Here is a 23,654-nt window from a genome sequence, read left to right on the forward strand (position 1 = left end):
GTCCCACTTTCAAAAACCATGCTCCACTCTGTATCGATATTCTATTGAGTTATTTAACTGTATGTGTACAACGTACGTTTTAACTGTTTTCGCCTTCAACCCCCCCCCCCTTTTGAAAAAAAAACCTCACCCCCCCCTTTGAAAAATTTCTGGATCCGCGCCTGGGGGGTATATACATTTAGTTATTTATGCTTATCACGTCCTAATTATTGTGGGTGCAATTTAATTGTCACTCAAAATTACCAGTTTGTGAAGTTGCCCTATTGTTTAGTTTGGTACAAATTATAGTAGAGTCTTGTTTTAGCAGGAGCATTATCTTTTGTCCATATATATATATATATATATATATATATATATATATATATATATATATATATATATATATATATATATATATATATATATATTTCTCCCACAAAATTGTTCAAATGGGATAAATTCCACAGATATTGACAATTAAACAATTTCTCCCATACATACATGAAATATATCCCATACAGTATGACAATAACAAATTTCTCATCATAATATATAGCATATTTTGTTTACCAACTAAAACAATGTGTTTGAGAAAATGATTCATTGTCAATATCTGGAGATTAATCCCATTTGAACAAAGTCATGAGAGAAAAAATTCTTTAGGAGAAAATATTCCATTGAATTTTTTCTCCCATGGGAATAAAGTGTAATAGTTGGTGAGACTGAATATCTCACCCATATTCTCACATGGGATTCTGATTTTTTGGACTTCATATTTTTAGAAGTTGAGATGTTTTTGAGTTGAATATGAGACCCTGGAATACTGCTAAGAATTCCGACCAAGTGATATATAATGTTTTGGATATCAAAATTAGAAATGGTAGTAAAAAAGTCTGGACTATGTCGTGTCCAGAGTAAAATGTACTTTCTCCTGGGAGGGGGGTGGTGGTTAAGTATTTTATATCTAATAAATAATTACGACAAGCACGCCATAGCACAATGTTTGTTTTTCAATGGTTTATACTAGTCTAGTAGTTAAAATTGTTGTGTACCTTTATTTGTTTTCTGACTTATTGAGAGGACTGGTTAGCTCTTTATTTGGGGATAAAAACATAAATCACCTTCAGTCTAGGAATTTTCTGGTAAGATTGCTTGCACTTATAGTTGCACTTTTCTTTGTCATTAAATCAGGAAATTGAAACAAGAAAATGATATATACACACACAAAAAATGACCGCTTCATTATAAATTCATCACAAATAAATTGGATGACGTAAATGCATGAGTGGTGCATATTGACTTCAAAATAAAATTGTGTGTGAAGTGCATATTCCTAATTCATGCATGTTTAACTATCAAATTATCGAAAACGTATGAAATGGGCGTTGAATTCTAAATGGATTTATGGCGATTGATGAGTCATTTGTATCTATAAATTTCTGCTTTAAAACTAACGTTGAAATGAGATTAAGCCATAACGATGAAGGTAGGTTTGATGATATTATGCATAGCAAATTTTAATGGTAGATGTAACAATATGCGTCCTCAAAGACATGCCAATATCTTGAGATAACCTTTGGGGGGGGGGGCATCAAGTTGAACATTATTGCTGAGATGAAATTCATATTCAAGATTCATAGCGATTGCTCAATTTTCCCCAGTCGTAGAAAATCCAAAAGGAAGATTCATTGTTTAAAAATTCATATTAACATAACTCTTTTGAAGTTTTAATGCGTTCTGTATATTTTATGTACACGAGTGCTTTAGCTGTCGAAGTTTTGGACGTACCAAATTCGCTATAATATTAGCCAGTTTTGGTTTTGTAACATGACTAATAGGTATATATTCCTTGTTATTACAAAACCTTTCCATGGGCACCATCCTTTTTAGCCGGGCTTATTGCTCAAAGAGCAATTGTCGGCATATGTCATCCTGTTCAAGGCAGAAAGTCAACCTAATAGTCGCCATTTTAAAGTTACGTACAAAAATATAGTTCTTACTCTCAACCGCTTTTGAGATAATACAAACGCTAAATAAAGCAACAAAAATAAAACGAAGTTTTATCTATATAAATAAACATTAGTAGTTATGACTTTGAAAACTTCAGTCCTTAGTCAGAGAACATTTTTGATAATCAGTGTTATCGTAGTTCTCTACACATACGAGGTAAAGCAGGAGAGGGAACCAGACTGGCCTGTGTGTTTACATTCAGCTGCGGTACCAGATAAATTCTGATTCTGACAAAATCGGACCGTGGTATTAGGATTGAAAAACTCACTGTCAGTGTCTTATCATTTATATTGATAGTTTTAAAATATTTTTTCATCAGAATATAAACGTGATTCATGTAAGAAATTCATTCTACTCTGTAAATAAGCCCGGCTCTCTGTACTTCTGAGTACTTCGATTTACTACTGACCTTAATGTTTGATTTTGATTTGGCTACAATATATCATACAGGGGCATAAATGTTTCATAAACATTTCTGTTCGGTCAGTCGGTTGCTTAAAGACTTATCTAATTAATATAAAATCAAATCCAAATTAAAAACAAATATAAAATCAAAAACTCCTTCTTGGGGGCTTTATTAAACAGAGGATGACCTGGTCAAAATAATAGCAGGCACGTAGCAGCAGGGGAAAAGAGGGGGAGAAAAAATCTTTAAAAATCTTCTTCTCAAGAATCACTGGGCCAGAAAAGCTCAAATATAACGTGGATGCATCCTGGGGTAGTGTGAATTTTAAATTGTTCAAATCATGACACCCTGGTTAGCCCTGAGGGCGGGGGCACAATAGGGAATCCCAAGTTTAACACAGAAATAAAAGAAAAAAGTTACCCATTGTGTAGGTTGGGGTCACAATAGCTATTACAAGGAGGAAATCGGGTAAAGAGCAGCATGGTCAAAGCTACTCATGTAAGCAATGTGGCCCACGGACCCTTGTTTTTTTTTTTTTTTTTTTAAATGTATACTAGTAGTTGCCTTCTCCAATCGACTGACTAAAAAATGGCTCCACTCAAAACTTTTTTTTTCAGGACACTGTACATATAAATTTTTTATTCCTCTTATCCCGTTTACAAATATGAAAAACTTCAGGTAAAAAAAATTCTCCCACCTATACCTACCGACTCGATAATTTTACACTATTCGGGGGAGGGCAAGCAAACATTATTATGTTCCCCAAACGAATTTGGGGAACATATTGTTTTTACTCTGTTTCTTCTTCTTCTTCCCGGGAAAATCTTTTCCGCGAATGATCTTGTAAACTACACATCCGACTAAGGTGAAACCTTTTTAGGGTCAGTAGGCATGTTATGTAGATTTGCCGAACGAAGGTCATTTTGCGCGCATGTGCTTGCAAGAGCACGCACGAGCAACACGTGAAATGACTTAATATAATAGATATTGCCGTAACTTTCCTATATTTTGATGAAATGTTTTGAAACTCATAATGTAAGAATATATTAGTTGTATAGACATGATGGCATGGTCAAAATAGCAAGATCTCATGCGCATGCACATGCGCTTCGCTCTGATTGGCTGAAACTAACGTCTCAATATCTTTCTTGTTTTACGTCATAATCATTTGAAATTTTGAACTTTGTCACACATTATGTAGATCTACAGCATGATATATAAAAATTTTCATGAAAGTACGTACATGCACCAGTGATAACAAGAGCACGCACGTGCAACATGTAAAATTACCAATATAATGGATGAAGCCTTAACTTTCTATTTCTTGATGGAATATTTTGAAACTCACACTGCATGGATATATTAGTATTATCAACAAAATGACATGGTCAAAATAGCAAGATCTTACGCGCACGTGCGCTTCACTCTGATTGGCTGAAACTAAAGTCTCAATATCTTTCTTGTTTTACGTCATACTCCTTTGAAATCTTGAACATAGTCATACATTATGAAGATCTACAGTATGATATATAAGAATTATCATGAAAGCAAGTAAATTTACGTGCGCTGCAATCTGATTGGCTGAAACTTTAAATGTCTTTAACTTTCTTGTTTTTCAACAAAACAGGATGAAATTTAGGATATGAATAGGTATAATGGATTCCAACATGATCCTACTATATAAATTAAATGCAAGGACGTGCTTGCATGTACTTGCTCAAGCACAATTTGCGTAAAATGAACAATTTATTTGAAACACGGTAACATCTATATTTTTATGACTTTTTACTGATTCTAGCAATATAAAGATATGTTAATAGTTTAGAAAACATATCATGATCACCTTGCATGTGCATGCACGTGCGTTTGCGTGCAATGCGTTAAATGACAAAAAATTGATATCACTGTACCTTTTAAAAAAATTTATGAAATCCTGCGATACTGAGCATATTAAAAAATTTTTTTAAAGGATATTGGCACAAAAAGGGAGTTGGGGAGCGTTTGGGGAACATCTGTAACGGTCACCGTTACAATTAGAACTAGTTTTATAGATGGTCTTAAATAAGTTTAAATATATCATACAAAATAGTTTTCAGGTGTATTTGTCATCTTTTTCCTTTTGGTATCCTTGGAATTTTTCTCAACACCTGTGAATGGTTTTCTATGGTGGGGCGGAAGAACAAAAAAGAAAACGGTTATAAAAGATGGAGACTTTAAATTCAAAGAGGTGGAAGTTTCCCATGGCCATCAATCGCCAAGGTAATATACCTATCTAAGGAGAAGATTTTCTCTATATTCATGAATTTTACCTCAAATTTAGTGATCATTGCATCAATAGATTGAAAAACGATTCGATAAAATTTACCAAATAATTGGGAAATACTCCACTAATAAAACCCTTTCCAATGATTTCGATGTCAATGACTTTGAGACCTTGACTGTGGCCTATATGCTAAAAATAGCTTTTTCGTCTTCAAACTTCAACCTTCGCCATACCTTTCGTACCATGAAAGATAGACTTCATATTTGGTATGCTTACTTCACGCAGAAAGCTCTTTTGAATAACACTAAGGTCATTGAACTTGTGACCTTGACTGTGACCTATATGCTAAAAATAGCTTTTTTGAACGTTTACCATAACTTTTGACCCATGAGAGACTTCATATGGGTATGCATACTCCACTAATCAAGTTCTTTCAAATAACACCAAGCACAATGACCTTGTGACCTTGACCTATACTGTATGCTAAAAATTGCTTTTTTCAAATTTGTATCGCCGGACGCATAGTGTTTCACAAACACATCTTGTTCACTTGATGAATAAAATTAAACAAAATTAAGAAATAACAGGTTTTAAAATGTAATTAAAATTTCATATAATTGAATCTTTAACCGATTTTGCAACCGATAGGTAGGTTGACGTCGTTATAGTGTGTTTTTGACTTTATGATAAACTGAAGCTCTTAAAGAAAGGGTTCATAAAAATGTTATTGAATAAAAAGTTGCGAACATACGCTCTTGAAATCTAAAACAAAAATTTGAGAATCTCGCCATTATTCTTGTCATTTTTTTCATATAATACCTTTTCGTCCGTCATATTTTGTAGTACTCTATAAAAACAGGAAAATTTCGTTAATTTTTGGCCTTTTGAGATGCCCCCTTTGGTAACAAGACGGTAGAATTTCGTGTTTCCTACACATTATGTACAGTATAGTATTACTCATCATATATTAGAGTTTGAACAAAAAGTCTATTATAGTATTTTCAAAATTTGCTTTAAAGTGCTAAAAATTGACACTTTACTATATAATCCTATAGTAAATGTACATATATTTTGAGACGGTCCCTTAAAATACCCAGACGGTAGATTTCGCCCACACTTTGCTTGTACACTAGGCCAAAATAAAATATACCTTTGTTTCCCCTAACGCGACCGACCCAATTAAATCGCACCGACTGAAAAGATTTTTTAAACAAGATGATTCAAATATTTTTTATTATTGTTAACCATGTTTTATAAAATACAATTTCATCAAAATCAGTTTTTATCAGAACGGCCGACATTGTTGTACTGTGATTTTCAAGTATTTGTTGGAAACAAAATGGCGTCCACATGTGATTACAGGGCATTAGCTCTTCATAAAACAATGGCGACGTCTCAATCTTATGCTTTTAGCTAATTGGAATTCTTCACTCTTGACACAATTCGTTAATAATTGCCCCGTGGGGATCCGGGTGAGAATAGGTCCTCAGTACCCCCTTGCTTGTCGTAAAAGGCGACTAAATGGGGCGGTCCTTCGGATGAGACCGTATAAACCGAGGCCCCGTGTCACAGCAGGTGTGGCACGATAAAGATCCCTCCCTGCTCAAAGGCCCTGAGTGCCGAGCAAAGGCCTAAATTTGCAGCCCTTCACCGGCAATGGTGACGTCTCCATATCAGTGAAATATTCTGGAGAAGGGACGTTAAACAGTATACAATCAATCGTCAACAATTCGTTGATAAAATTTACCATGACTAATTAAGAGTGTTTCAGAGGTGTCTTGGCATCTCCATGTGAGTGAATAAATTATCGAAAGGGACGTTAAACAACAAACAATCAAACCTGTCTTTGAATTTAAAGTACGTACGCGTAATACATGGTAAGGCCCGCCTCATGAGTAGATGAGGGACCCACCTAGTGAACATATCATTCAATTTCACTGCATTTTATTTGAGTTTTGATCTAATGACCAATTCATCTATGTTCCTATGTTTACTATATGCCATTATTGAACCATAAGAGTTGTTGTAAATATGTCTGCATATTCATCCTGATAAATATAATTCAGATGTCCTTTCTTCATGCCTTTATTAAGTGGTTAAACTTCGTGACTGTGACATTGTATATAGCATTTTTATCATTTGTAGATTCAGTTTGGTTCATTTAAATATTGTTAACATACTATTTTCAAATAGTCTAGAAATCAAGGTTCAGCTTCCTGAGACGTTCAGTGTTTCTTTAATAGGCCCTTGAAGATTGGTTGTTTCTTTGCTTTTAATCCCTTCGAGATTTGTTAGGACGACATTTAAACATTTCCCCATTGCTCCAAATTTAGACGTACTCAGCACTTTTTTGCCATTAAGCAGTGGGGGATCTTTTTTGAGCAAGCATCTTCTGCGACACTGGGCATAAGTTTTACGGTCCCCTTTGAAGGACTGTTTTCAACGTTACTCAATAGGATTTGAACCTGCGATTTAAAATTAACCACTTACTTCTTAACTCCAAAGCAATATGCTCCAGAACCACTGAAAATTTCATGGCCCTCAAAAAAGTACATTGATTGGTTTAAAAAATATACTCGTATGTCTGGTCTTTGAGTATTTGAGAATCTTGTAGACCTATTTTTTTCAATTTAAATAGATGTAATGGCGTGAGATATTTCACAAGTTCAACTAAATAACAGTTGTGAATTAATTAATCATGAATTTTGCTTTGAAACGGCATGTGTACGATACTTGGCATTTTGTTCACACATCGCTTTCTTGTGTACTTTTCTTATTTAAAAAGGTATTTTTCCATTAAATTTTAGTATGTATTTTCAAAGCTGCTGTCAGAAAATAAAATTGTTTACCTACCTACCGACCCAACCTGAAAATTTAGGGTCGGGTTAGGGGAAACAAAGATATTTTTAATTCCGGCCCTAAAGTAAATGAAAGTTATATATAGTATAAAAATGAAGAATTTCGCTATTGTAGTTTTCACATAATAAATCCCCAGTCGCCCCATCAATGAAACGTACTAAGACGCACGTATCAATAACACAATAATTAATCTTTTTAATCCAAATTTAAATGATAATTTAAACAGATACAAATATCAAAAAATAAAATGTCTTTCTTTAGTTGTAGGTACTTTTAGTAATTTTATACAAACTATCAACCATAGGGAGAGTTCGTCTGTATGTGGTTGTGAAAAATATATTACTAGTTTTTTTTCCACCTTAATGTTTTAAAGAAAAATTATTATTTTGACACAAATTGTTTAATATCTCTGAGGTTTTTTTTCAGGTAAGAGGCCATTGGTGCTACTGTTGGTCCAGCTTCATTCAAGTGATCAGTTGAAAAAGATGTATGAATTATGGAAAACTTAGAATGAAAATAAACCTATGTGCACTTATTTGTTCAATTTTTAGCTCACCTGAGCTGAAAGCGCAAATGATCTTTTCCAGTCACACGTTGTCTGCATGTCGTCCGTCTGCGGATGGCCCAAACTTGCTTTCAGAAAAAAAAAATTAAAGATCTATACTACATTGTCATGTATATGTTTGTCTTAAAATGTAAACAGCGAATACCCTTTCACTTTGGACAAGTTTAGAAAATGTTAATTTGCAATACAATTGTAAGTATGTCATATGTCAACTCAGAAGAGCTTATTGCGAGGTGTCCGTAGTCGGTCCGCTTTCTGATTGTAAACAATTTTGGTCTGATTTCAATATAACTTTGCACACAAGTAGACTACATTAAGATATACAATTGCCTTGATTTTTTTTTGCTCTTCTGGTCAGAGACCAGAATAGCTTATGCGATAGTGATGCATCCGTCTGTCTGTAAACAATTTTTTAAAATGCTACTCCTCCTACAGTTTTGGTCTGATTTCAATATAACTTGGCACACAAGTAGACTACAGTAATATACATAATTCTGTGTTTCGGTTTTTTATTTCAATGAATGGTGTTGCCAGCGTTACTAAAATATTAATTTCTGTAAAATTCTATCAAAATGCTACTCCTCCTACAGTTTTAGTCTGATTTCAATATAACTTGGCACACAAGTAGACTACACCAAGATACATAATTCTGTTTATCGGTTTTTTATTTCGATGAACCGTGTTGCCGTGATTACTAAATAAAGAAATATCTGAGAAATACTTTTAAAATGCTATTCCAAATACAGTTTTAATCTGATTTTTATATAATTTAGCATGCAAATAGGCTACATTGAGATAAATAATTATCAGTTTTGCATTTTTGATTGAAGTTCCCATAGTAACTAAAATTGAAAATTCTGTAAAGTTTTATCAGAAGCTACTCCTACAACTGTAGTCTTATTGCAATCTTTCCACTAAAAGAGACTTTTAACTCTTTTGTTAACAATAACAATAAACACATACAAAAATCCAAAATCCACCCACCATCCAAGACTAACAAAGAACAGCCTATTTAACATATTAATTTCTAATGACTATCTATCTAATTCTAATCACATTTTACTACCGTTGACTCAATCTTTAACGGAGAAAATGACCTGGAAATTGCTTTAGTAAGAGGGTCTTCGCTCTCGTCGCCGTTTTTTAACCTATTTGTCGCCCGTGTGGCGAAGTGGTCAGAGCGCCTGCTCTGGAGTCAAGAAGCAAGGAATTAATCCTTACATCGCGGGTTCTAACCACACTGTTGGACGTGGAGATCGGTCCTTGGGATGAGACCGTATAAACCTAAGTCCCGTGTAGCAGTGGGTGCTAGCACGAAAAGCATCACTCTCTGCTCAATGACCTTGAGTGCAAAGTCTAGATCAAAATTTGCAGCCTTTCACCAGGAAGTGGTGGCGTCTCAATATAGTGATTAAAATTCCAGAGGGACGTTAAGCAATATACAACCAATCGAACCCATTTCGCTGGAACAGCGGTTGTATAGTCCTGGGAATTTTCCTTTCCTGTCCCGATGGTTTTTGAGAAGATTTCTAAGAATTTTTCTTATATATTCCCATGTAAACTTTGATCGGCCATTGTGGCACCATCCTAACCCCCGGGGGGTCATAATTCATGAATGTACGTGTACATAAATTGGCGTATTCAATATTTGGCGCATTAACTGAGAATTGAGTTGTTCGCGTAGTTATGAATAAGCGCATCACAATAATGCGACGTGTCTTGTATTAAAAACTGATTTTTTTAAAAAGAGGAATTCATGAATCAGCTTTTATTGGTCCGCGCCAAACCCACTAAAATATGAAGTCCGCTTTTCTAAGTACACATATAGTACTAAGAGGTGACTTTATCAATTAATTTATGTTCTCAGTATAATAATTGAGTTTCAGACAAAATAATCACTTATATAATTATATCAAACAACTCCATTGAGTCTACTGGTATGCCTGAAAGCCGCCACCAAACTGTGAGGTGGCATAGTCTGCCCCACTAACAGCTACGATAGAAAACCTATTCCCAAACAAAACAAATACTAGTAATGCTTTTCCAATTAACGGCGGGTAATAACAAAAAATAATTGTGGTTTGTAAAACAAATACTTTTTTTGCGAAATCATTGCATGAAAATCTCAACAAACTCGGTATGAAATTGAGCAGCACTCATAAAAACTCAAAGTAGCCACCAATTTGTGGCAAAATATGACCCACAAACTAGTCATAGCGCAGCCTAGACCCCCCCCCTTTTCCGTGTTCCGTACACCAAGGGTTCTTTGACTTTTTTTATTAAAATATTTTTCTATGACATATTCACAAAGTATTGTTACTAAAAAAAATCAAATTTTAAGCTAAAACTAGCCTTACATAAAATACATACCCTCTGATTATAGGCAACTTCTGCAGACGCCATTTTCTAAAAATCCTCACCTCAGTAGGAAATCCCAACATTATTTCAATGAAAAGAACTTAACATCTGCAAATGATGATCGTTGTACTTTCACATATGATAAACAAATTAGGTCCAATGCTCATTTGTGGCTTTGCGCTAAATATAGAGGTTTTACTTTCATAGTTATCATCTCTGAACTGCCGTTTCAAATGTTTCTGAACGGAAGTCGACAGTCTGTATAATTTTAGTCGCTGTTAACTTTTTTCAGAAAAAGGTAAAAACCAGAAGAGGTCTTCCGAGTAGCGTACGATATATGTAAACTTAAGAGGATTACGATGGGGAAAATGCGCCAGTTTTCAAATTGTATAAAGTAAATTAACGAAAGGTCGAGCTTTGAAAAAAAAAAATTAATGGACAATGACAGATAAGAACTTTTTAGTGGCAACATGGTTGTCAAAAAATACTGCTAAAAGCTGTGCAAATGAATACATTGATGGAGTTGATATTTTACAAAAGATAAATAGGTTTATATGCCAAACATAGCCAAAAGAAATGTAGGACAGTATTTTGCAACTTCATTAAAACGTGACGGAAGGACATACAGAAGGACGGAAGACGGGCATGACAAACACTAAATACCCCGGTCATATTCATTTTTAATTAATTACAATGACTGAAAAGAAAAAAAGGGGGGCTACAAACTGTGCCACCAACTTAATGGTCTTGTACTTCTGTATTAGAAAACTCCTAATATTAAATAAATTTTACTTTCTAACAATATCTTGTTTTTATGATGCATCTGAACAGTTTACTGATACTAATTTGGAGGGATTGTTTTCTAACAAGTAGAGAGATATATAGTATCTACAGCATATAAAAGCTAATCATTGGCGTCGGAAGCAAAATGAAAGTGGGGGGGGGGGGTTAAGTGTAAAAAAAAAAATTATATCGTCTTCAAAAAGAAAAAGGGAAATGACTGTTGTCCTTTTTTCCCCAAACACGAAAATCCTATTTCTCGGGAGGGGGGGGGGGGGTCGAACTTCAGTACCAAAATTTTTTCCAAACACCACCACTTTCCTCGTTTTTTAATCTATATACTGCGATTTGTCTGTGGAAAGTGGGGGGGGGGGGGTGTTAAACCTAGGGATTTTTTCTTGCCAGTATACTCGATTCCCATTATATCGCGGGTTTCATTGTATCGCGGTATATCGCAAAAATGTGGATACATAGCCTATATTCTTTTTGTTGATAGAAAATATGAATGTTGTCTGAATGTTTAATTTTTTGATGATTAAGAAATACGGAACATCCGTTTGAAAAAAAAATAAAACGAAATTTTCAGATTTCCAGTCCGGTTTTAATTATATTTAGACCATTAAAATTATAACCTCGTAAAAATTATAATAAAGTTCATCTTTTTAAGTCTTTAGTTTAAACAATTGTTCACTTTTTCATGTAGAATTACATCGTAAATTCAAAAATAAAAATTGAGGTCTGTGTCATTTACAAGTTTCCATGTATTCCCATACCGCGATACAATGAGACTCTCCAATTTAGGAGGTAAACAAGACTTCCTGTTTTAAAAATAGACCACAAATTAAACGATGCAAGCTTGGAAAAAAATTGGACACTGAAAAGTTAGGCCAAAGTTAGAATTATAATTATCATTTAATGTAAGTTAAAATAAAAATTAGAAATGACACGTTTTATGCAAAAGAATTAAGTACCGCGATATAATGAGACACCTGTATACCTACTGCGACACGGGACCACGGTTTGTACGGTCTCATCTGAAGGACAAAATTTTTCAAACTTGCTTTCAGTGGGCAACATTATGAACATAGCAAATATCAATTTTAACCATCTGCCTTCCTTCACTAAAACGATCAATGATTAAAAATTATCGGAAATCTTCTGTCTTTATGACCTGTGTACAAATTATTATACACTAAAGCAAAGGAATTTCTAAGATATACCATAAATTTTACAGTCGTTTGTTGAACGATTACGACTTAAGAAACCATTTTTTGTCACAAGTGATCTACATAGTGACGTCATTTTTACACTGTCACGTCACAAACATGGAGAAAAACTTTATTTAGCATATGCTATTTATAGAAGTTGTGTATGGCTATGTGTGTACCATTTTTTGTAAAATCTGAATTGTGGTTTTGTAGATACATGTATAGAAGTATAGTTCGCTAACATCTTGATTACCCCTCGTATATTGGGAGAACTGCAAATTATGCCCTATATAATATACTCAGGCACTCAGGGCCATTGATCATGGAATGATCTTTTTCGTGCCAGCACCTATTAAATGCGACACGGGACCTTGGTTTATGCTGTCTCATCCAAGGACCGGTCTCTACATCGCACAATTGGATTCGAAGCCGCGACGTAAGGATCAACTCCTTCGCGACTTCAGAGCAGACGCTCTAACCACTGCACCACGCGGGTGTGTTCACTTTTTCACTGCGATATAATGAACCCTGATGCCATGGCAGGCATGGTGGCATCATCTTAAACAGGAGTTGCACTGGATTTGCTTCTTGTAGCTTGCTGCACAAAAGGGAAGGTCGCATGCGAGGCTCCTTTTGTCTAATGTCCCACGAGTAAGAAGCTCACCACGCACATTAGCTCTGTAGGCCTTGACGTGACATAGCCGCATGACTTTAGGGGAAATGTGCGATAAAATGACCGCTGAATTCTACAAATTATTGTATAAGATACCTTGTTGATTAATGCAGGTCACCAAATGCTAATTGCATAAGTAACTAATTTGAAACAAACCCCTCCTTCTCTAATTAATAGGGTAGGTGACTCAATATTTTATGGCTATAAAATTTTTAACCCCTTCCCTCTTTAATTAAAAGAAAAGGGGGACTAAATATTTTATGTCCATAATATATTTTGAACCACCTCCCTCTTAAATTAAAAGAGCAGGGAGAATCAATATTTTATGGCAATTATATTTTGAACCGCGGGTTCAATATTTCATAGGAGGTTCAACACTCAGTATTTCGCAGCGATCTTTTGAATATTGACAAGTTTGTCTTCAGGTGGCCTACTTTCCATACAGAATCTATCTCTGTTCAATTTATGGTCAAATACGATGTTAGCAAGACAGTTTTGAATTTTTAAGAGGAGAAGCTTTAAAATTTCTTGCATCATAGAGACATTTTTTATCCTTTGTGGAGATTTCTCAGTCTGCTTACGTCCTTCCCGTTCCTTGAATTTTGTAGTGAATACTTCCCGTTTTTTTTTTAATTTTGTAGTGAATAAAAAACCAAAACTTTTTTTAAAATTAAGTATAAAGGTATTTGCAATGGATATATAAAATATCTTAATAAAATCAGGTGTTTGCATAATTTAAATTGTTCAAAAAATCTTCAACAAGCAGTATATTTGGTTCTTTAATCATTAATTTTTCATAATCTTTTCAAAAAGCGCCTTGTCCTGACTTTATTATAAAGCTACTTACCGGTAGTTCCTTATGCTCTTTTGTCAAAATTTTTGATGATGCATTTCCTGCAGAATTATTTTGTCTAAAAAACCAGAAGTCTCTGTCGAGACTGAAGCTCTACTGGTTTGTACTTATAGCAAAGGAAGAGAAAAGTACTTAAGCAGTTGGAAATTGAAACTTTTCAACAGATAAATAGAATAATTATCCTTGATTAAGTCTCTTTATGTTCTTAGTGCAGTCTACTTGCATGCAACATTTATATTATAATCAGACTAAAATTGTATTTGGAGTAGCATTTTGAAAGAATTTCACAGAAATTTCTATTATTAGTAACCACGGCAACACCATTCATCGAAATCAAAAACCGCTACACAGAATTATGTATCTTACTGTAGTCTACTTGTGTGCCAAGTTATATTGAAATCAGACTAAAACTGTAGGAGGCGTAGCATTTTGAAAGAATTTCACAGAAATTTCTATTTTTAGTAACCACGGCAACACCGTTCATCGAAATCAAAAACTGATACACAGAATTATGTATCTTATTGTAGTCTACTTGCGTGCCAAGTTATATTGAAATCAGACTAAAACTGTAGAAGGAGTAGCATTTTGAAAGAATTTCACAGAAATTTCTATTTTTAGTAACCACGGCAACACCGTTCATCGAAATCAAAAACCGATATATAGAATTGTGTATCTTAGTGTAGTCTACTTGTGTGCCAAGTTATATTGAAATCAGACTAAAACTGTAGGAGGAGTAGCATTTTGAAAGAATTTCACAGAAATTTCTATTTTTAGTAACCACGGCAACACCGTTCGTCGAAATCAAAAACTGATACACAGAATTATGTATCTTAGTGTAGTCTACTTGTGTGCCAAGTTATATTGAAATCAGACTAAAACTGTAGAAGGAGTAGCATTTTGAAAGAATTTCACAGAAATTTCTATTTTTAGTAACCACGGCAACACCGTTCATCGAAATCAAAAACCGATACACAGAATTGTGTATCTTAGTGTAGTCTACTTGTGTGCCAAGTTATATTGTAATCAGACTAAAACTGTAGGAGGAGTAGCATTTTGAAAGAATTTCACAGAAATTTCTATTTTTAGTAACCACGGCAACACCGTTCATCGAAATCAAAATCTGATACACAGAATTATGTATCTTAGTGTAGTCTACTTGTGTGCCAAGTTATATTGAAATTAGACTAAAACTGTAGGAGGAGTAGCATTTTGAAAGAATTTCACAGAAATTTCTATTTTTAGTAACCACGGCAACACCGTTCATCAAAATCAAAAATCGATACACAGAATTATGTATCTTAGTGTAGTCTACTTGTGTGCCAAGTTATATTGAAATTGGACCAAAACTGTAGGAGGAGTAGCATTTTGAAAAATTGTTTACAGACAGACAGACAGACGGACAAACAAACAGACAGACGGACGGACGACGGACGCATTACTATCGCATAAGCTCTTCTGGTCTCTGACCAGTAGAGCTAAAAATATCACCCCATATTTATTGAATTCGTATAATTATAAGAAATAGGGGAAATGGTCTGATTTTGATGTTTGATAATTTTATTGTTTTTCCTACCAAAATAAGTGTATTGTTTTTAGAAAAAAATCCAAGAAAAGCATCAAGAAACACTCAGAAGAGTACACAAATTGAAACAGGTTATAAAAATAAAGTTTTTTTTTTAAACGACATCTTGACACATGTAAAATAATTGCTATTCCGTAAAAAACGAAAAATTAACTGTTAAACAAACTCTTGCTCCAGAGATTTTTTTCAGGTCTTGTCTTTTTTTCCCTTCCAGTAATAAATATATAATATTTACTCTTAAAATGATTATTTTCCCAATTAGCACTATTTACACATGATACAAAAATAAGATGATGACTATTTGTATGAAATACAAGTCATTTACAGCTTAACATTACTGAAATCATTTACATTTACTGTGTTTCTTAAAGTAACATTTATTTTTAATTACTTCCATACCCCCTCTCCAAAATTTTTCAAGCAAATTTCTCATCTTCAACTTTGTCTGTTAAAAATGAAAGTTATAGTGGAAATTTGATTTGAATTCTTCATTCGCTCAATTTTTCTACGTACATGCATTAAATAATGTATGCAATTATTTTTTGTGGTAATTTTAAGGATTTCCATCCCTAATGGGACCAAATTCTCTACCCTTAAATGTCCGTCAAGTACATAATATTCTGATATTATATTAAAGTATTTTAAAAATGAAAAAAATTGACCGCGAGAAAGTTTCAAAAATTTCATTAATTAAGCAGTAGTCAATTAACAAGGATTGCATTCAAGTCTATTGGGAAAAGCGTTTTTTCAAATTAAAAATTTTAATACTTTGAATATCAATAAATCCTGCGGTGGAAAGATGCATCGGAGCATTTAAAATAGAATGACAATTGAAAACAATTTTTTTTTACCAGTTACAATTTCTTTAATTGATTTTTTTTCATAAATCAAAAAAGGGGAGATAAGTCTTACCAAAATTCAAGGTCATAAACTAGGACACATCCCACTATACATACTAACAGTAATAAATGGGAAGTATGTCTAAATAAACTGAGTATTCAATGCCTACTTATCTGTTATGTATATAATTTCATTGATTTTTTATCCTATTAGGGTTTGAATGCCTTAAACAGAGAATTTCATGAAATAAAAGATAATTATCAATAACACTTAACATTCATTGACTGGTAACTCTGGTTATTATAATCCTATTATGAGCAGTACACTTTTTTTTTAATTTAACAACTGATGAATAGTGGAAGCTTAGAGAGATATTAATTGTGAGACCTCTTAAATTCGACATGCACAAGAGGCAAATACTGTGTCAGAATAGACATGCAGAATGTTGACTTAAGAGTGTTGAAAAAAAGGATAATAGTACAATGTAAAATAAATTTAACGCCAGAATTCACAGTGTGACGGATTGCATAAGTACCAGATAAGACAGTTTTCACTTTATCTCTTCCGTCTTACCAGCAGTTCTTTGTGATGTTCAGAAATATCTGTTGTAATGCCTTTCTTTCTTTGACTTTGCTTTTCCAGATTTTTTGTCTACAAGAAAATTGTTTTCCTTGATGTAATTGAATCGCAAAATAATACATATTTTAAGTCATATATAATTGGCCAAGTTTGACTATTATGAATTTCTTACCAGCAGCTCTTTATGAAGTTTGGAAAACATTTGTTTTAGCTCTTTCTTTTCCTTGACTCTTGTCTTTTTCCTCCATGGTCGTGGCCCAATCATAATCAAATTTTAAAATCTTCAACTTTGTCTCCTACAAATGAAAGTCAAAGTGGAAATTTGATCTTATTCTTCATTTGCTATATTTTACGTACATATGCAGTTATTTTCTGCCGTAATTTTAATCATGTAATAAAAGAAAGTTATAAACAACACGGTAACATTTCCTACATCCCGCACAGCTTCGTCACGAAAATCCCAAATTACATTTTTTTTTTGAGAAAATGAATATAAATAATTAGTATATTACCAAAGATGAAAGTTAACAGGGAGTACCAGTATACCCAGTAAATACAATAAGTAATTAAAACAAGAAAACATCAAACTGACTTTGCTTTTTATTTGGCTGAATAGGCCATGACCGCTTAAATGAGGATACCGATGCTTTAATATTTAGCCTTATATATCATCCCTGTTATGTCCATTATACCGGAAATCCGGAGTTCTTATCATACTGGGTTCATCATTTAGATATAACGCATGCTTTCCTTTTGTGTATTGGCCAGTAACCATAATTGTTTGCACGTTTGTAGACTGATGAATAAACCATAGTCAGTTAATGTTGTGTGTGTTTCACGAACCCTATGAACAGAGTGATAAACATAACAATTGGCGACGAGATTTACAACCCACAACCGCAAATACTGGTACTATGGCTGTCTACGGAAAAATAGAGAACTACGAGTTCGACATGAACTGGGACGAGTACATTGAAAGGTTAGAACATTTTTAGCTCTACTGGTCAGAGACCAGAAGAGCTTATGCGATAGTAATGCGTCCGGCGTCCGTCCGTCTGTCTGTCTGTCTGTCTGTCTGTCTGTCCGTCTGTCTGTAAACAATTTTTCAAAACGCTACTCCTCCTACAGTTTTGGTCTGATTTCAGTATAACTTGGCACACAAGTAGACTACACTAAGATACATAGAATAGTGCATCGGTTTTTGATTTCGATGAACGGTGTTGCCATGGTTACTAAAAATAGAATTTTCTGTGAAATTCCTTAAAAACGCTACTCCTTCTACAGTTTTGGTCTGATTTCAATATAACTTGGCACAAAAGTAGACTACACTAAGATACATAGAATAGTGCATCGATTTTTGATTTCGATGAACGGTGTTGCCATGGTTACTAAAAATAGAATTTTCTGTGAAATTCCTTTAAAACGCTACTCCTTCTACAGTTTTGGTCTGATTTCAATATAACTTGGCACACAAGTAGACTACACTAAGATACATAGAATAGTGCATCGGTTTTTGATTTCGATGAACAGTGTTGCCATGGTTACTAAAAATAGAATTTTCTGTGAAATTCCTTTAAAACGCTACTCCTTCTAAAGTTTTTGTCTGATTTCAATATAACTTGGCACACAAGTAGACTACACTAAGATACATAGAAAAGTGCATCGATTTTTGATTTAGATGAATGGTCTTGCCGTGGTTACTAAAAATAGAATTTTCTGTGAAATTCCTTTAAAACGCTACTCCTTCTACAGTTTCGGTCTGATTTCAATATAACTTGGCACACAAGTAGACTACACTAAGATACATAGAATAGTGCATCGGTTTTTGATTTCAATAAACGGTGTTGCCATGGTTACTAAAAATAGAATTTTCTGTGAAATTCCTTAAAAACGCTACTCCTTCTACAGTTTTGGTCTGATTTCAATATAACTTGGCACAAAAGTAGACTACACTAAGATACATAGAATAGTGCATTGGTTTTTGATTTCGATGAACGGTGTTGCCATGGTTACTAAAAATAGAATTTTCTGTGAAATTCCTGAAAAATGCTACTCTTTCTACAGTTTTGGTCTGATTTCAATATAACATGGCACACAAGTTGACTACACTAAGATACATAGAATAGTGCATCGGTTTTTGATTTCGATGAACGGTGTTGCCATGGTTACTAAAAATAGAATTTTCTGTGAAATTCCTTAAAAACGCTACTCCTTCTACAGTTTTGGTCTGATTTCAATATAACTTGGCACACAAGTAGACTACACTAAGATACATAGAATAGTGCATCGGTTTTTGATTTCGATGAACGGTGTTGCCATGGTTACAAAAAATAGAATTTTCTGTGAAATTCCTTTAAAACGCTACTCCTTCTACAGTTTTGGTCTGATTTCAAAATAAGTTGGCACACAAGTAGACTACACAAAGATACATAAAATAGTGCAATGGTTTTTGATAAGTACAAACCAGTAGAGCTACCGTCTTGACAGAGACTTCTAGTTTAACTGCCAATGGAATAGACGATAATGACAAAAAGAAGTCCATATTATTGACAGTATGTGGTCAGAGGATGTACGGACTTATTCGTAATTTAACGTCCCCGGAAAAGCCATCTGATAAATCCTATGCAGAATTGAAAACGTTGATAGCACAACACTTGAAACCGAAACCACTAGCGATTGCGGAGCGATTTCTCTTTTACCAGAGAAATCAGGGAAAACAGGAAACTGTTAGTCAGTATATTGCTGAACTTAGAAAGCTTAGTGAACATTGTGATTTTGGTGAGTTTTTGAATCAAGCATTACGTGATCGTTTAGTGTGTGGTCTTTCATCACTGGCAACCCAGCGGAAATTATTAGCTGAGGACAAATTAGAGTTAAAGAGAGCCGTGGACATAGCAATTTCTATGGAACTCGCTGAGAACGAAGCCCGCAAACTAAAGGCTGACGCTCAGGATGCTCACGGACATGAAACTGTACACAAGGTCAGTGTTGTAAAGAGTAAACCTTGCTACAGGTGCGGGAAGACTAACCACACACCCGATAAGTGCTTTTACAAGAACAGTAAATGTCACACATGTCAGGAAATGGGACATATACATAAAATGTGCTCGAAAAAGAAATCCGTGCAACATAAGAAACAAAAGAAGAAATCCAAGTTAAATTTTGTGACCGAAAACCAGAACTGTTCAGATGACGACAATGAAAATGAACATTGGCCTATTTTCTCACTGTCAGGGGAAAACAGAGGAGTCAACGCAATGAAGTTTTCTGTAACACTGGAAGGTATACCTATTGAAATGGATTTGGACACTGGTGCCTCTATTTCAGTGATATCAGAACAGTTGTACCACACTCACTTACAGAACAAAGTGACATTGTGTCCTAGTGAGGCTATTCTGAAGACATATTCAGGTGAACCGTTAGGAGTGTTGGGTGAAGTGAAAGTGAATGTGAAGTATCAGACACAGATGAAAACTTTACCTGTTGTTGTTGTGAAAGGAAATGGACCAGCTTTGTTTGGTAGAAATTGGATGGAAGCTATAAAACTTGACTGGCATTCAATCCACTTTATGGCTGGTGACTTGAAAAAGTATTCTGTGTTCGACAACAAACTCGGATGCATTAAAGGAGTAACCGCTTCCTTAAAGGTCAAGGATGATGTGGAACCAAAATTCTTCAAGCCGCGACCAGTACCATTTGCATTGCGCGATAAAATTTCCAAGGAATTAGATAGACTTGAAAAGACTGGTATCTTGGAGAAAGTAGAATGTTCGGACTGGGCTGCTCCAATAGTACCCGCAATGAAGGCGGATGGATCAGTACGCATTTGTGGCGACTTTAAAGTTACCGTAAATCCATACCTAGATATCCCAGAGTACCCTTTCCCAACGAGTGAAGAATTATTTACTAAACTCAATGGTGGAGAAAAGTTTTCTAAGCGGGACCTGTCTCAAGCTGATAACCAAGTAGTGTTGGATAAGGAGTCTAGGAAGTATGTGACTATAAATACTCATCAAGGACTGTATCGGTACACTCGCTTACCTTTTGGTATTGCGTCAGCCCCAGCTATTTTTCAGCGTACCATGGATACCATTCTTCAGGGTCTGGACAAGGTTGGATACATACTTGATGATATACTAGTTACCGGTGTTAACGACGGTGAACACAAACAGATTCTGGAAACTACACTTCAACGATTAGACAATTATGGTGTGAAGCTACAAAAGTCAAAGTGTCAGTTCATGCAGGACCAAGTTGAGTACTTTGGTTTTATTGTGAGCAAGGAGGGGATTAAGCCTTCACCGAAGAAACTCGAGGCAATAAGGAACATGGAGGACCCGAAGTCCAAGAAGGAACTTCAGACATGGTTAGGAATAGTGAACTACTATCGGAAATTTGTACCAAACATGTCAACACTAAGTGGACCACTCACACATCTGTTAGCTCAAGATGTTACCTGGACCTGGACCCAAGAATGTTCTGAAGCTTGTGCAAAGATCAAGGATCTGTTAGTTTCTTCTCAAGTTATGGCTCACTATAACCCTCACAAACCACTGGAGTTAGCTGTTGATGCTTCTGGATATGGACTCGGTGCTGTGATCTCCCATACCGACGGTGCAAGTGAAAAACCTATTGCGTATGCTTCTCGAACCTTAACTGCTGCTGAGAAGAATTATTCGCAAATCGAAAGGGAAGCCCTTGCGATAATCTTCGGAGTGACCAAATTTCATTCATATTTGTATGGACGGAAGTTCACCCTTATCACCGACCATAAACCATCAACTACCATATTTGGACCAAAGAAAGGCATTCCTGTCTTGACTGCTTCTCGACTACAGCGTTGGGCATTGCAACTCACTTCTTACCAGTTTGATATTAAATACAGAGCAACTGGGAAACACCAAAATGCGGATACTCTATCACGATTTCCGATGAATCTCATGGATGATTCAAGGACACAACTTGACAAAGAGACAGAACTTATACATAAAATACAGATCCAAAACTTACCTGTGACTGCGGATAAAGTGGCCGCTGCAACCAAAAATGATGTTGTATTGTCTCGTGTAATGGAGTTTACAAGAAGTGGTTGGCCAAGTTCACAACCTGACATAAACTTATTACCATACTTTAGAGTACGCAGTGAGTTAACCATTGAAGATGGATGTTTGCTGAGAGGGATCAGAGTTGTCATCCCTGAAAAGTATCGACAAGATGTACTTGAGGAATTACATGTTGCTCATCCAGGAATGGTCCGGATGAAATCATTAGCCAGACTTCATGTATGGTGGCCTGGATTGGATTCGGACATTGAGACCAAAGTCTCACAATGTGGATCGTGCAGGATGCAGTTACCAAACTTACCTAAAGCTCCAGCGAATCCATGGATATGGCCGAGCGCACCCTGGAAACGAGTGCATATCGACTTTGCAGGACCGTTCATGCAGCGTATGTTTTTGATAATCGTGGATGCATATTCCAAATGGATGGATGTAGTGATGATGAATTCTACAACTTCTGAGAGTACTATTAATGCATTGCGATATCTATTCTCCTCATATGGACTACCAATAGAGATTGTGTCAGACAATGGACCGTAGTTTGTGTCCGAGGAATTTGAAACTTTTCTGAGGGAGAATGGAGTGCGGCATATCAGATCGGCGCCGTACCACCCTGCATCAAATGGAGAGGCAGAGAGAGCGGTGCGTACATTCAAACAATCAATGAAAAACATGGCAAGCGAGACCGGAACACTAAATCAGAAACTTGCAGCATTCATACCCCCATACCACGACAAGTCAAACACCAGGGGAGTTATTCCTAAACCGAAAATTACGAACCAGAATAGATGTTGTGAAACCACATCTGACAGACCGAATTCAGAGAAAGTCTGCGCCAGCTATTGCTAAGAAGACTCGAATATTTCACACTGGCGAAAAAGTGATGATACGTGATTACCGTGGTGGAAAAGTATCGTGGATCGACGGGATAATTACACGTAAACTTGGACCTGTCAGATATCGTGTGAATGTCAGAGGTATGCAGTGGAAACGACATATCGACCAGATTCGTGAATTGGATGTTCAGTGCGCGTTGAACAACTCCGAACCAGTGAAACAGAATTCGTTTACGAGTATTGTGCCTGTTAGTGTACCATTTGAGAGTCGAGTGGAACCGCCAGAGAAACCGTCTACCGTCAAGTCAACTTGTGTTCCGACTTCTCAGGATTCTGCGTCAAAGCCTAATGAACCAGAAATAATCCGCGATTCCACACCTTCGTTTGTTGCTGAGGATACCAATCATACTCAACCGCGATATCCACGACGTGAACATCGAAGGCCGCAGAGACTGATCGAACAGTGTTAAATATGTAATATTGTACATGTATCTGATTTGATTTAGAGTTGAAAGACTTTGTAATTGATTATTTTTAAATAGTTGATAATATTGCAATCTCGGATTTCTGTTAAGGGGGGAAAAGTGTTATGTCCATTATACCGGAAATCCGGAGTTCTTATCATACTGGGTTCATCATTTAGATATAACGCATGCTTTCCTTTTGTGTATTGGCCAGTAACCATAATTGTTTGCACGTTTGTAGACTGATGAATAAACCATAGTCAGTTAATGTTGTGTGTGTTTCACGAACCCTATGAACAGAGTGATAAACATAACAATCCCTTAAAAAGTTAAAATGCA

The 23,654-nt window shown here is 35.3% G+C and overlaps 1 protein-coding gene and 1 long non-coding RNA gene across 2 annotated transcripts; both read left to right on the forward strand.

Moving 5' to 3' along the window:
* Positions 1-1,368: 1,368 nt before the first annotated feature.
* LOC134237260 (uncharacterized) lies at positions 1,369-8,052 on the forward strand. Its single transcript, XR_009985789.1, has 3 exons — positions 1,369-1,465; positions 4,485-4,654; positions 7,944-8,052. It is a non-coding gene; the product is annotated as an uncharacterized LOC134237260 (long non-coding RNA).
* An 11,470-nt stretch (positions 8,053-19,522) lies between these two features.
* LOC134237261 (uncharacterized protein K02A2.6-like) lies at positions 19,523-22,555 on the forward strand. Its single transcript, XM_062719361.1, has one exon. The coding sequence runs from the start codon at positions 19,523-19,525 to the stop codon at positions 22,553-22,555; it is 3,033 nt and encodes a 1,010-aa protein (XP_062575345.1).
* Positions 22,556-23,654: the final 1,099 nt, after the last annotated feature.

Source organism: Saccostrea cucullata, unplaced genomic scaffold (genome assembly GCF_032062105.1).
Source record: "Saccostrea cucullata isolate Sc308-1 unplaced genomic scaffold, CSIRO_AGI_Scuc_v1 ctg6522, whole genome shotgun sequence".
NCBI lineage: Eukaryota > Metazoa > Mollusca > Bivalvia > Ostreida > Ostreidae > Saccostrea > Saccostrea cuccullata.